The 13,172-nt window shown below is 56.1% G+C and overlaps 1 protein-coding gene across 3 annotated transcripts in view; it reads right to left on the bottom strand.

The window, feature by feature from the left end:
• The window catches only part of RYR1 (ryanodine receptor 1), a 153,053-nt gene that overhangs the window by 55,738 nt on the left and 84,143 nt on the right, over positions 1–13,172 (bottom strand). Inside the window, exons 66-78 of one of the 3 annotated variants that reach the window (XM_032248848.1) lie at positions 12,410–12,742; positions 10,792–11,032; positions 9,272–9,359; positions 9,078–9,170; positions 8,249–8,263; positions 6,379–6,549; positions 5,468–5,527; positions 4,754–4,891; positions 4,094–4,206; positions 3,814–3,910; positions 3,458–3,564; positions 905–956; positions 711–776 (exon numbers count right to left, since the gene is read on the bottom strand). In XM_032248848.1, the coding sequence (XP_032104739.1) occupies positions 711–776; positions 905–956; positions 3,458–3,564; positions 3,814–3,910; positions 4,094–4,206; positions 4,754–4,891; positions 5,468–5,527; positions 6,379–6,549; positions 8,249–8,263; positions 9,078–9,170; positions 9,272–9,359; positions 10,792–11,032; positions 12,410–12,742 (1,574 nt within the window). Of the gene's footprint in view, positions 1–710; positions 777–904; positions 957–3,457; positions 3,565–3,813; positions 3,911–4,093; positions 4,207–4,753; positions 4,892–5,467; positions 5,528–6,378; positions 6,550–8,248; positions 8,267–9,077; positions 9,171–9,271; positions 9,360–10,791; positions 11,033–12,409; positions 12,743–13,172 lie in introns of all 3 variants that reach the window. The other 2 variants (XM_032248847.1, XM_032248849.1) reach the window with 2 other exon arrangements.

A 13,172-nucleotide genomic window follows, 5' to 3' on the forward strand; every position in this document is an offset into this window, starting at 1 on the left:
TGTTGGTCAGGCTAGTGTCAAACTTCCTGACCTCAGGCGATCCACCCACCTCTGCCTCCCAAAGTGTGGGGATTACAGGCGTGAGCCACCGTGCCCAGCCACAAATTCATTTTTAAAAGATTTGGATAGCTATTCAATACTTGTTTCCTCTGCTATGAATTCATTTTGTACATTTAAAAACATGATCCTAAGAAAGGGTTCGTCAGATGCCAGAGGGGCCTCTGGCACAGAGATGGTCATCTCAGAAACAGAGACAGACTGTCTCAAGGAACGAATGGATGGTGAATTGCATGTTTACTAGTTCTTTCTCACCACCTGGCCTTGGCATATACTACTCCCCCTATGTGGAACATTTTTCTCTTTTTAACTGGCAGGCTCCTTTTATCCTTCTGCTCAGACCTCCCCTCCTCTGAGAAGCCCTCCCTGATATCTTTTCCTGCAGGCTGGGTCAGGCACTTCCTTTGGCTGCTTTATCCCTCTGAGATTCCCCCATCTTGGCCCTGACCCCTTGACCTTACTTTCCCCCATGACCACGGTGCATACCCTGTGCTGTTAGTTTGACTGGTGTGTGTGTCTGTCTCCCCAGAGGACTGACTTGGTCACTGCCGTGTCCCAGACCTTTGCTCTGTTAACACATGCTGAAGGAATGGGAGATGCATGCAGTCCGGGTCCCCCCTCCCTTCCCTCCAGGACCTCCTGAGCCCACCTACCTCAAAGGAGACCTCAACCTCCTCTTCACCTTCGACGTTCTCCCCTCCCTCCTCCAGGTGGCAGCTCTGGGGAGGGGGCATCAGTTAAGGGATGAACAAAGCAGACCCCCCTATACCACCCCAGCCCCTTTTGTGGACAAGCACTGCAGGTGGGGAGCGGGAAACCTGCACCAGATGAGGTGTGGGGGGCTCACCTTTGCCATGATATCAGCATAGGCCATATACAGGTAATCCTCGTCCAGTTTGCTGGGGAAGTAAGAAGGGGAGTGGTCAGGACCCAGTGGAGAGGATCCCCATCTTATAAGAGCTTCTGGGCTGGGTGCGGTGGCTCATGCCTGTAATCCCAACATTCTGGGAGGTTGAGGCGGGCTGATCACTTGAGGTCAGGAGTTCGCGATCAACTTGGCCAACATGGTGAAACCCCGTCTGTACTAAAAGTGCAAAAAATAGCTGGGTGTGGTGACGCGTGCCTGTAATCCCAGCTACTCTGGAGCGTGAGGCAGGAGAATCACTTGAACCTGGGAGGCAGAGGTTGCAGCGAGCCGAGATCACATCACTGCACTCCAGCCTGGGTGACAAAGTGAGACTCCATCGCTTCTGGAGGGCCTTCCTTTGGAGGGCCAACCCTCCCCAAGCTCAGGCTGTGTGGCTCAGCTGGCTGAAGCGGCCACTGCCAGGGTGGCTTGTAACAAAGGCAGGGGCCAATGAGGACTTTTATCTGTGTGGCCATGATGACAGGTAAGAAATGGCCATGTTGTCCATGGTGTCCAGTGGAACCTATTCGGGGAGTTGTTTTGTTTGTTTTTGAGACAGGGTCTTGCTAGGTTGGCCAGGTTGGAATGCAGTGGTGTAATCAGGCTCACTGCAGCCTTGACCTCCCGGGCTCAAGTGATCCCCCTACCTCAGTCTCCTGAGTAGCTGGGATTGCAGGCATGTACCGCCATACCTGGCTAATTTGTCTATTTTTTCTTTTTTTTTGGTAGAGACAGGGGTCTTGCCATGTTGCCCAGGCTGGTCTCAAACTCCTGGACTCCCAAAGTACTGGGATTATAGGCGTGAGCCACGGTGCCTGGCCCATTCAGTGAGGATTGCTGGAGCTAATGGTAGAGGCACTCCCTTTCCACTGGGGATGCTAAAATGGAGTGATGGAGGGCTGGCACTCCCAGGGCCATCTTGCCACCTGTCAGCCCAACAACAAATATGGCCGCTGGGCACGGTGGCTCACGCCTGTAATCACAGCACTCTGGGAGGCTGAGGCGGGTGGATCATGAGGTCAAGAGATTGAGACCATTCTGGCCAACATGGTGAAACCCCATCTCTACTAAAAATACAAAAATTAGCCAGGCGTGGTGGTATGCACCTGTAGTCCCAGCTACTAGGGAGGCTGAGGCAAGAGAATCGCTTGAACTCGGGAAGCGGAGGTTGCAGTGAGCTGAGACTGCGCCACTGCACTCCAGCCTGGGCAACAGAGCAAAACCCCGTAGCAAAAATTAAAAAATAATAAAATATAAAAAAACAAATAAAACAAAATGAAAAACAAATCCCTGTGCCTTCATTCCCTTATCCACACAAAGGAGCTACGTTAATCCGTCTCACAGTGTGGCGATTAAGTGAGAAGATACAGAAGTCAGTGCTTAGCTTGGTGCCTGACACACGGTAAGCACTTGGTCAGCGCTGCCTGCTGTTGTCTGCATCACGATTCTTTATTACTAAGCCCGTCAGTAGTCCACATGAAGCCTTTAAGGGAATTAGAGAAAGCGCCCCCCTGCCACGTCTGTCTGTTGGAAATTTGTCATACATATGGATTTTTTTTTCATAATATACTGATTTTATTTGAGCAAGACACCTTCTTCTAAAAAAGCCCAGTTAATCGGCCAGGTGTGGTGGCTCACGCCTGTAATCCCAGCACTTTGGGAGGCTGAGGCGGGTGGATCACCTGAGGTCAGGAGATCAAGACCATCCTGGCCAACATGGTGAAACGCTGTCTCTACTAAAAACACAAAAATTAGCTGGGCGTGGGAGCGTGTGTCTATAATCCCAGCTGCTTGGAGGCTGAGGCAGAAGAATCGCTTCAACCAGGGAGTCAGAAGTTGCAGTGAGCAGAGATCACACCACTGCACTCCAGTCTGGTGACAGAGCAAGACTCTGTCCCCCCCCACAAAAAAAAAAAAAAAAAAAGCCTAGTTAATCTACATTGCCTGTGATGTGAACCCCTTAGAGATACCCTTCTGAAGTGTCAGCCATGCAACAGTGTATCGTGGCTGTGCCTGTCCTAGCAAAGTGACATTTATGTTTCTTTTCTTTTTGAGACAGAATTTCGCTATGTTGTCCAGCTGGATTGCAGTGGTGCGATCTCGGTTCACTGCAACCTCTACTTCCTGGGTTCAAGTGATTCTCCTGCCTTAGCCTCCAAGGTAGGTAGAATTACAAGTTCCCACCACCAAGCCTGGCTGTTTATTGTATTTTTGTAGAGATGGGGTTTTGCTACGTTGGCCAGCCTGGTCTCGAACTCCTGGGCTCCAGTGGTGGCCTGCCTCGGCCTCCCAGAGTGCTGGGATTATAGGCGTGAGCCACTGTGTCCTGCCACCAAAGTGACATTTAAAGATCTGTCTGTCCTGGGCTCCCCCAGGACACGGAAGGCCTCTCCTCAGGCACAGGGAGGCTGCTGGGCTGGAGTGGGGGTGGCCAGGTGCGCCTCTTTCCCAGGACCTTGGGGGCATTTCTGGGGCCCTGGGAAGAGTCCTCACCTCTTTTCCGTCAGGGCAGTACGGCTGAAGTGCAGGACCAGCTGGTGCAGGGGGTCTGGTTTCTTCTCTTCCACCTCTTCCTCCTCCTCCTCCTGCTCCCCAGCTTTCTGAGGGGAGAGGGGAGTCTTGGGGAGAGGGTTTCTAGTGCCCCTTCCTATCACTGCCCCCATGCCCTGTTGGTCTGGATTTTTTTCTCTTTTTCCACATCCTGCACCCTACTTTGGTTCTACCTCAGCCAGGGGCTGGCATGTCTATGCCCCTTGATGTGGAGGGCGACCCCGGAAGGTGTGTCAAGGGTGGCCTCACCCCAGCCCTATCCAGCTTGCCCCCACTCCCCGAGGTGGGCCCCAGCTCACTGAAAGGTCATCTATCATGCGGTCCTCAAAACTGTGGTCTTCAGTCAGGATCCACACAGCCTTGTAACTCTCCAGGAACATGTTACATGCCCGGTGCCTGCAGCGGGGAGGTCTGGGCGTCACTGGGACGTTCCCTCCTCCATGCCTTCTGACCTCCCATGCGCCTGCAGCTCCCCCAGCCATCCCCAAGACCCCATTACGTTGGCACTCCATTCTCCAGACCCTCCATCTACCCGTTCTCCACAGCTCCTCACACTGGCCTCGTGCCCAGGGGCCTTACGTGGGCAGGTTGTACAGGGGCGTCATGCGGAAACAGGCCACCACTGCCCGCCGGCGCTGCTTGGACAGAAGCTTGTGCCACACGGCCTTCTTAGACTTGTGAGGGTGCTCGGTCTGGGGAGCAGGACAGTCTGTCACACCCCCAGGCCCTGCCCCTGGCCTGATGCCCACCCCTAGCCCCGGATGAAACTGCCCATCTGTGCCCAAGTCCATATGCGGGACCGACTCACACAGCAGAACACGTCTCCGCCAACAGAGTCAGAGTCCCAGCTGTGCCTCCCACCTGTTTCCATCCCAGGCCTGCTCCCCCAGAGCCACAGCCACCACCCAGACCACGACCAATTCCCCGACCCACCCAAGGCCCTGCCCATGAACTCAAGGCATCTCCTCTAGGCCCCATCCCTAGAACTAAAATTCTGCCCCTTCCCCATCCTGCCCCCAGACGCAAGATTAAGCAGCAGGCCCCGCCCCCAGATCCACTCTAAGCCTCACCTTAAACTCAAGGCGCCACCTCCTGTCCCGCCCCAAAGCTTAATAGTCATCTCCAGACCATGCCCACATTCTTAAAAGCCCCCCAACTCTCCCCTCCCCCTCATCCCCCCACCCCGTCTTCAGGCTCTGCCTACAGACCCAGCAGTCAGAGCCCTCTGGCCCCACCCACCTGGTCCAGGTGGTAGAGCACAGCTGACACTTCCTGGACCCTGCGCACGATTTTCTCCGGGTCGTCAGCATCCTCCTCGCGACCTGGGACGCCCCAGTACAGGGCCATCTGCCAGCGCAGAGACGGGGAGCCTTCAACCTGAGGGGAGGAAGGAGGGGTGGTCGGCGTGAGGAACCCTCCCCACCTTTCAGCTGGATGTCCCCTTTCCGTTATTGGGAGGACTCAGTGGGTGAGTGCATGTTGAGGTCTTTTTTTTGTTTTGAGATGGAATTCCGTCACCCAGGCTGGAGGGCAGTGGTGTAATCTCGGCTCACTGCAACCTCTGCCTTCCGGGTTCAAGCGATTCGCCTGCCTCAGCCTCCAGAATAGCTGGGACTACAGGCACCCGCCATCACACCCAGCTAATTTTGTATTTTTAGTAGAGACGGGGTTTCACCATGTTGGCCAGGCTGATCTCGAACTCCTGACCTCAGGTGATCTGCCTGCCTTGGCCTCCTACAGTGCTGGGATTACAGGCGTGAGCCACTGTGCCCAGTCTTATTGTTGTATTTTTAGTAGAAACATGATTTTGCCATGTTGGCCAGGCTGGTCTCGAACTCCTGACCTTCGAGGTCTTTCTTTGATGCCTGGTCTTTGGTAAGTGCTCAAATCTTTGCTAATATTGTGGTTATTTTTTTGACCTGCCCCTTCTGCTTGCGGAGGAAGGAGGCATACCTTTCCCTGAAGGTGAAGGTTGTTGTGTAGAAATTCTCGGACCTCCTCATCTGTGTCTTTCTGGGGAGACAGGACCAGGCCGGATCACTCTGGAAGTCCCAGCCTCCTTCCTGACCCACAACCCTTTCCTTCCAGGTCCAGCCCAGGAACTGAAGGGTTTTTTTCTGGCGGGGGTCGGGGGGGCAGAGCTGAGAGAAAAAGGAGGCAGAGGCTGACAGTGGTCAGAAGGGGTCCTAGAGGGGCCAGAGAGTCACAGAGTCACCTTGAAGATACAGCATGGATTATGGATTGGAGGAGTTACTCAGGGTCCAAGGGGCTCCCTGAGCAGAGTCCTTGTGAGAGTCCTTGGAGGCTTAGTTGGGCATCAACAGGGCCATGGGGAGGGGTCAGCAGGGACCTGAAGGAAAGGGATGGTGGGCCAAGGGCTCAGTGGGGACCCAGATGTTCAGCCTTGGTGGGGAGGAGAGGAGGGGTCATGAGGGGCTCAGTAGGTTCCAAGGAGCTTGAGGGGGCCTTGGTGGAGGGTTCAGAGGAGTCTCAGGGGCTCATTTTCTTGGGGGAGACTCTCAGGGTCTCAGCAGGATTGGCATGGTCTGGTTTTGGGGCAGTGGGGTTCTGCAGTCCTCATGGGGGTCCCAGGGGTTCTAGAGCTTTGCTAGGTTTCAGTGGGGTTTCATTGAGGGCCTTGGGTCTGTGGTGCCCTAGGAGTATCTTAAGCGGGGTGCTCAGGGCATCCCAGAGGGTCCACTGTGTCCTCAGGGTCCCAGAAAAGAACTCAGTAGGGTATGAAGGGAAGGCTCCCAGGGACCCGGGGGGCTCAGTGGGATCCTGGTTGTCCCCTAGGGTTCCAGGGGCTCAGTGGGTGCCAGGTGGCATCCTGGAAGGTTCCGAGGATGGGGCTGGGCAGGCACCAGGGCATAGCGGGTCTTGGCCAGTGTGATGAGGTCCTGGTCGGTGGGCGCACACATGTTCAGGCCGATGGGCAGCATCTTCTTCAGCGTGGCCACGATCAGTGACGTTTGCACAGAGTACCGGTCCCCGCGGCGCTTCTTCTTGGTGCGTTCCTGGTCCGAGCCGCCGGACTGTGGGGACACAGGGCTCAGCACCAGCCCAGGCCCCAGTCCCAAGCCTCAGCCCCAGCCCACAGCCAGCGTCCACACCGCAGACTCCAGTCTGGTTATCAGGCACTCCCCGGGCCACCGCCGAGGATACCTCCATTTCCACCCCAGACTCGCTGACCCTACACTTCAGACCTGCAGCCCTGACCGGAGACCCTCCAGACCCGAGCCCACAACCCAATTCTCAGTTCCTCATTTTTTTGTTGCTGTTTTGAGATGGTTTCGCTCTTGTTGCCCAGGCTGGAGTGCAATGGCTCGATCTCCGCTCACTGCAACCTCTGTCTCCCGGGTTCAAGCAATTCTCCTGCCTCAGCCTCCCGAGTAGCTGGGATTACAGGCGTGCGCCACCACGCCTGGCTAAGTTTGCATTTTTAGTAGAGGCAGGGTTTCTCCATGTTGATCAGGCTGGTCTCAAATTTCCACCCTCAGGTGATCCACCCACCTCAGCCTCCCAAAGTGCTGGGATTACAGGTGTGAGCCACCGCACCTGGCCTGTTCCTTGTTTTTTAAATAAGTATTTATTTTTAGAGATGGTGTCTTGCTTTGTTGCCCAGGCTGGACTTCGACTCCTGGGCTCAAGTGATCCCCCCTGCTTCAGCCTCCCAAGTAGCTGGGGCTACAGGCACATGCCACCATGCCTGCCTGGCTCCAATTTCTAACCCAAATCCATCCAGATTTTCCCCAGTTCTAGGCCTGTCTCAACCTCTAGCAGTCCTCTTCTAGAATCCCCTGGAAGCCCCAGCACAACCACCCCCGCTCGCCATGCATGCGCAGACCCACACTTCACATCCCAAGGCTGAGTTCTCAAGAATGAAACAAAGATGCAGGCCCACAAAGAGTTCAAGAGACAAGAGAGATTGCAAGAAAGACACTGAGAGACTGAAAAAGACAAGGAGACGGGAAGGCTGAAGATGCAAGAGACATCCAGAAAGATCTGGAAGCAGAAACACGGGGCACAGAGTCCCACAGCCGTGTTCTGGAGCCTTGGGTGCAGACCCGGGGCCAGGGCCACCCCGGCCATGCCAACAAGAAGCCCTGATGACAAGCTTTGGCCAGAGCCACAGCCACACTGGCTGGCAACTTTTGCACGACCCCCACGCCAGGCACTGCTGAAGGCCACTCATGCTGCTTCTCCCCGAGTCCTCGCAGAGCAGGACTCTGGGGGCCCCTGGCTGGATGCCCTCAGAGGCTCAAAAGGATGACCCCTGACCAACGTCACACAGCTAACTACCAAGACAGGATTCTAACCCCAGTCCGGACAGTCCAGAGCCCAAGCCTTAAACCACCGCACAGTGAGGGTGCTCCCCCTTCCCCAACCATGCGCCGCGTGCCTCTCCCGCCCCATTCCCCTCGACCTCAGCCATGATGCTTTGGTAAAAGCTGAGAGTTGCTCTTTCTTTTTTTTTTTTTTGGAACTAAAATCCAAAAAAAAAAACAAAAAACCCCACGAAAAACAGAAAAGAAGTCAAATTGCCAAAAGCTGAGGGTTGGGATGGGAATGGATGGGGAAGGTGGGGAGCGAAGGGAAGGAGGATGGGTAGGGGCTGGGAGCGGAGGACAGGGGTGGGGAACAGAAGCAGGGGTTTTCTTGGGGGGGGTGCAGAGGCCGGGGAAGGGAGCGTTAGCCAAGAGACATGCGGAAGGTCCCAGATGTGGGGCTGACCTGTAGATCTCCAGACTGCTTCACCGGACCGCAGACAGAGACAAGAACGGTTACCCCAGCCCCACAGAGAAGCCCAGGCCCAACTCCAAGTGGCCAGCACCCCACCTCCTCTGCCCACCTGCCATGGATGCTCTACCTGGGCATTTCCAGGCCTTGGCTTTGGGTGGGGGTCATTTTTTGGGACCCTGAGGAGGGCAGTTCTAAGAAGGATGGGAGAGGAAAGTGCGAGGTGGGGTAAGGGGCAGAGGAAGAAGGAAATGGAAGAGGGAGACATGGGGGGAGGAGGAGCAGGAGGAGGAGGGAGATGGGAGGAGGCAGAGGCTCGGAGAAGAGGGAAATGGAAAGGAGGGAGATGGGAGGAGGGAGAAGATACAGGAGGAAGAAGGAGATGGGGATGAGAGAAGAGGGAGAGGGGGAGGAAGTGGGAGACAGGAGGAAGGAGAAGATAGAGGAGGAGGAAGGTGCTGGGGAGGAAGGGAAGGGGAGGAGGGGGATGGGAGGAGGGAGAAGATATAGGGGGAGGAAGGAGATGGGGATGAGAGAAGAGGGAGAGGGGAGGAGGAGGGAAATAGGAGGAAGGAGAAGACAGAGAAGGAGGAAGGAGCTGGGGAGGAAGGGAGAGGGAGAGGGGGAGGAGGGAGATAGGAGGAGGGAGAAGATACAGGAGGAGGAAGGAGCTGGGGAGGAGGGAGGGGACAAGAGGCGCTGCTCTGGGGGCTGCAGGGAATGCGCCCAGGACAGGCTGGTTGGGTAAGGGCGAGCCAGGTAGGAAGCCCTAGAGGGTGCTCCCGCCCTCTGCCAAGTGCTCCTCCCAGAACCAAGCCCCCACCTTAGCCATTTTGCTCTTGTTGTCAGCAGTCAGGAAGGACATGTTGTTGATCTCGTTCTGTACCACAAAGTTCTGCTCCTCGCGCTTGAAGTTCTGTTGGGGAAAGCAGAGTTGGAGACGGGACAGGTGAAGGCAGGCGCCTGCGGGCCGCGGCTCCTCTGGCTGTGGGGAGGGCGGTCGGGGTGGGCACTCACGTGGGACTTGGACCAGTAGATGAAGATCTCGCCCACCATCCTGAACAGCTCCTCCGCGCTGGGATTGGGCTCTGTCAGCCACTGTGCCCTGGGGTCAGGGGAGGGGGCTGGTGAGGGAGGGGTGGGGATCCCAGGGAAGGGGGCCGCCCAGAGAGAGACCTTAGAGGAGGAGATGGGGACCAGGAGTCATCCAGTCAGAGGGATGGGGTTTTCTGGGGTCATCTGGCCATTCAGATGAACATTTACATTGCTTTTTGTTGGTTTGTTTTGTTTGAGACCGAGGTTTGCTCTGTTGCCCAGGCTGGAGAGCAGTGCTGTGATCTCGGCTCACGGCAACCTGCGCCTCCCGGGTTCAAGCGATTCCCTCCCGGGTTCAAGTGATTCTCTGTCTCAGCCGCCCGAGTAGCTGGGATAACAGGCAACCACCACCATGCCTGGCTAATTTTTGTATTTTTTGTAGAGTTGGGGTTTCACCATGTTGGTCAGGCTGGTCTCAAACTCCTGATCTCAGAGGATCTGCCCATCTCAGCCTCCCAATGTGCTGGGATTACAGGTGTGAGCCACCACGCCTGGCCTATAGGTCTTTCATGGTGTATTGTTATGTAAAAACAAAAACACAGCCAGGTGTGGTGGCTCACATCTGTAATCCCAACCTGGGCAACAGAGTGAGACTCCATAAAAATAGAAAAATTAGCCGAGCTTGTTGGTGTGAGCATGTAATCCCAGCTATTCTGGGGCTGAGGGACGAGACTGCTTGAGCCCGGGAGTCAAATCTGCAGTGAGCTGCGATCATGCCACTGTGCTCCAGCCTGGGCAACAGAGCTCAAAAAAAGAAAAAGCAAACTGTTCCTTACAGTGTTGTGCATAGTAACAAAGAAATTGACACAATCTAAGTGTCCAGCATTAGGAGAATGATAGAGAACCTCACATTGGCCAGGCGTGGTGGCTCACGCCTGTAATCCCAGTACTTTGGGAGGCCGAGGCGTCAGGAGTTTGAGACCAGCCTGGCCAACATGGTGAAACTGTCTCTACTAAAAATACAAAAATTTGCCAGTTGTGGTGGCGGGCGCCTGTAATCTCAGCTACTCGGGAGGCTGAGGCAGGAGAATCGCTTGAACCTGGGAGGTGGAGGTTGCAGTGAGCCCAGGTCGTGCCACTGCACTCCAGCCTGGGCAATAGGGTGAGGCTTCATCTCAAAAGACAAACTAACAAGTGGGCTGGGAGCCTTTGGGCCAACGTGGTCAAAGCCGGAAGAAACCAGGAGGGAGGGTCAGAAGGTTGGTGGGACCGGAGCACTGGAAGGCGCTTCTAGCCAGTCAGGAGGCAGGGTCAGATGTGGCTGGAGGATTCGGGAGGGAGGCTGGGTCGGAGGGCGTGGGGACTGGACAGCGCGTTGGAAGACAGAGCACTGGGGCCGGAGCACTGGAAGACGTTTCTAGCCAGTGAGGAAAGGGTCAGATGGGGCTGAAGGACTGGGGAGGTGGGGGCGGAGGGCGTGGGGACAGCGGGGTGCCGCTGACCTGTTGTTGTCCACGTAGCGGATGAGCAGCGGATACAGCGCATACAGGTCCCGGCAGAGCACAGAGAACTCGTCCCGCACCAGCAGCTCACCCTCCTCGGCCTCGGCCTTGGCCTCCAGGCGCAGCTGCTCCTCCTCGGCCACCACCTTGCCCGCCCTCTTGCGCAGCCGCCCGATGGTGGGGATGAAGTGGGACTGCAGGAGCTCCGGCCGTGCGCGGCTCACGATGGGCTGTGCGAACACTGCAGGGGCGTAGTGGGCTTCGATGCCACCCTGGGCCTCCGACACAGGCCCTGACCTCCCTTCCCAGCCCATGACTCCCGAACAGCTCTGACCCAGCCACTGACCCTGACCTTGGACATAACCCTTGACCTGAACCTACGGCCCTATCCTGTGACCCCAGCCTGGCACAAATCTCTGACCTCTGACCCTCAACAACTGAAGCCTCACCTGTTACCTCACCACTGCCCCTCCGCTTTTTTATTTTTGAGATGGAGTTTTGATTTGGTCACCAAGGCTGAAGTGCAATGGCACGATCTCAGCTCACTGCAACAACCTCTGCCTCCCTGGTTCAAGTGATTCTCCTGCCCCAGCAAATATTATATTTGTATTTTTAATAGAGATGGGGTTTCACCATGTTGGCCAGGCTAGTGTCGAACTCCTGACCTCAGGAGATCGGCCCACCTCAGCCTCCCAAAGTGCTGGGATTACAGATGTGAGCCACCGCCCCTGGTCTGTTACCTCACCCCTAATCAGCATGACCCCGGACCCCAACATTTAGCCTCTGACCTGGCCCACACCCAAACTCTTACCTCACTATGTAATTTCTGGCTATGATTCCAAGGTCGTGAATGGGCTTCTTACACCAGCCTCTGACCCCTGACCCTGGCCTCTGATCCCAGCCGCTGATTTCTAGCTTGACCCTGATCCACAAACTGTTTCCTTACACAAAACTTTTTTGTTTTTAATAATACAGACCGGGTTTCACCATGTTGCCAGGCTGGTCTTGAACTCCTGGTCTCAAGGGAGACCACCCGCCTTGGCCTCTCAAAGTGCTGGGATTACACGTGTGAGCCATTGTGCCTGACTCTGACGAGACACTTCTGAATCTGGAAACCTAACGCTTTGGGGACCTGCCCCTCCCTCCCTGCCTCTCTTCCTTCGTTGGTTTGGTTTGTTTGTTTTGAGAGAGGGTCTCACTCTGTCACCCCGGCTGGAGTGTATGGAGTGCACTGGTGCAATCACAGCTCACTGCACCTTCCAACTCCTGGGTTCAAGTGATCCTCCTGCTTCAGCCTCCCAGGTAGCTGGGGTGGACTATAGGTGTGTGCCACCACACCTGGCTAACTTTAAAAAAGGTTGTTTAAAGAGATGGGGTCATGCTGTGTTACCGAGGCAGGTCTGAAATGGAGGGTCTCAACTGATCCAAAGTGCTGGTGTTACAGTCGTGAGCCACTGTGCCCAGGTGACCCCTGGCCTTTTGACCCTGAAAAAACCTACACTCTGACTCCTCCCAACTCCCAGGGGGACCATGGACCTCGGATCTCCCTCTCAGACTCTCTGGCGAGGGAGCCCAGGCCGCTGGCCCACCCCTCAGAGGCCCAGCGCCCCCGACCCACCAGCCAGCCGCTTCATCCAGGAGGCCTCGTCGATGCCCAGGTTGTTGACGATGATTCTCAGGATATTCCCCAGCAGGGAGTTGAGGTGGTCAGAGGTGACAGCTGTGCAGGGTGGGGGGGCGCCGGCAGGCAGGGCGGGAGGGGGTGCCTCGGGCCCACGCTCCCACCAGCGCGGCAGGTAGCTGCACAGCATGGGCAGTGTGATCTCGATGACGTGCGGCATCTCCGTGTAGCGGGCCCCTGACTCAGCCAGCCCCCCGATGTCTGCCATGAGCCGCTCCAGCACCGGGATGTCAGGACACATCTCCTCCACGCTGTTGGGGAGCCCCAGGACTGGAGTACAGGGAGGGGGGCAAGGAATGTCGAGTCGTTCACCCCCAGACCTCAGTGCTCTGGCCCCCCAAAATACATCAGACACCATTGAATTGCCACGCCCTAAACCAGTGCCCCAAACCCTATTCCTCTCATCTCCCCTTCCAACCCAACCACCCCTTCCAACCCCTCACACTGACACTCAGTGGCTCCTGCAAACAGTTCGCACCCCCAAGCCTGTCTGCTCCCTAAAATCTCACCCCTAGAAACCTTCCCCCATAAAATCTCCCACATCCAAGCCCATTCCCCTCACCCCTGCTGTACAGCATACTCCAAAAGAAACCTTTTCCAACCCCACCCTGTCGCCTGGCCTTGTCTCTGAATCCCACACCTGCTTCAGCCCCTTGAAACAGACAGTGCATCACTGGCTCCCTCGCTGACTCTGCGCCAG

This window comes from Sapajus apella, unplaced genomic scaffold, assembly GCF_009761245.1.
Source record: "Sapajus apella isolate SASKATOON/1434 unplaced genomic scaffold, GSC_monkey_1.0 scaffold68, whole genome shotgun sequence".
NCBI lineage: Eukaryota > Metazoa > Chordata > Mammalia > Primates > Cebidae > Sapajus > Sapajus apella.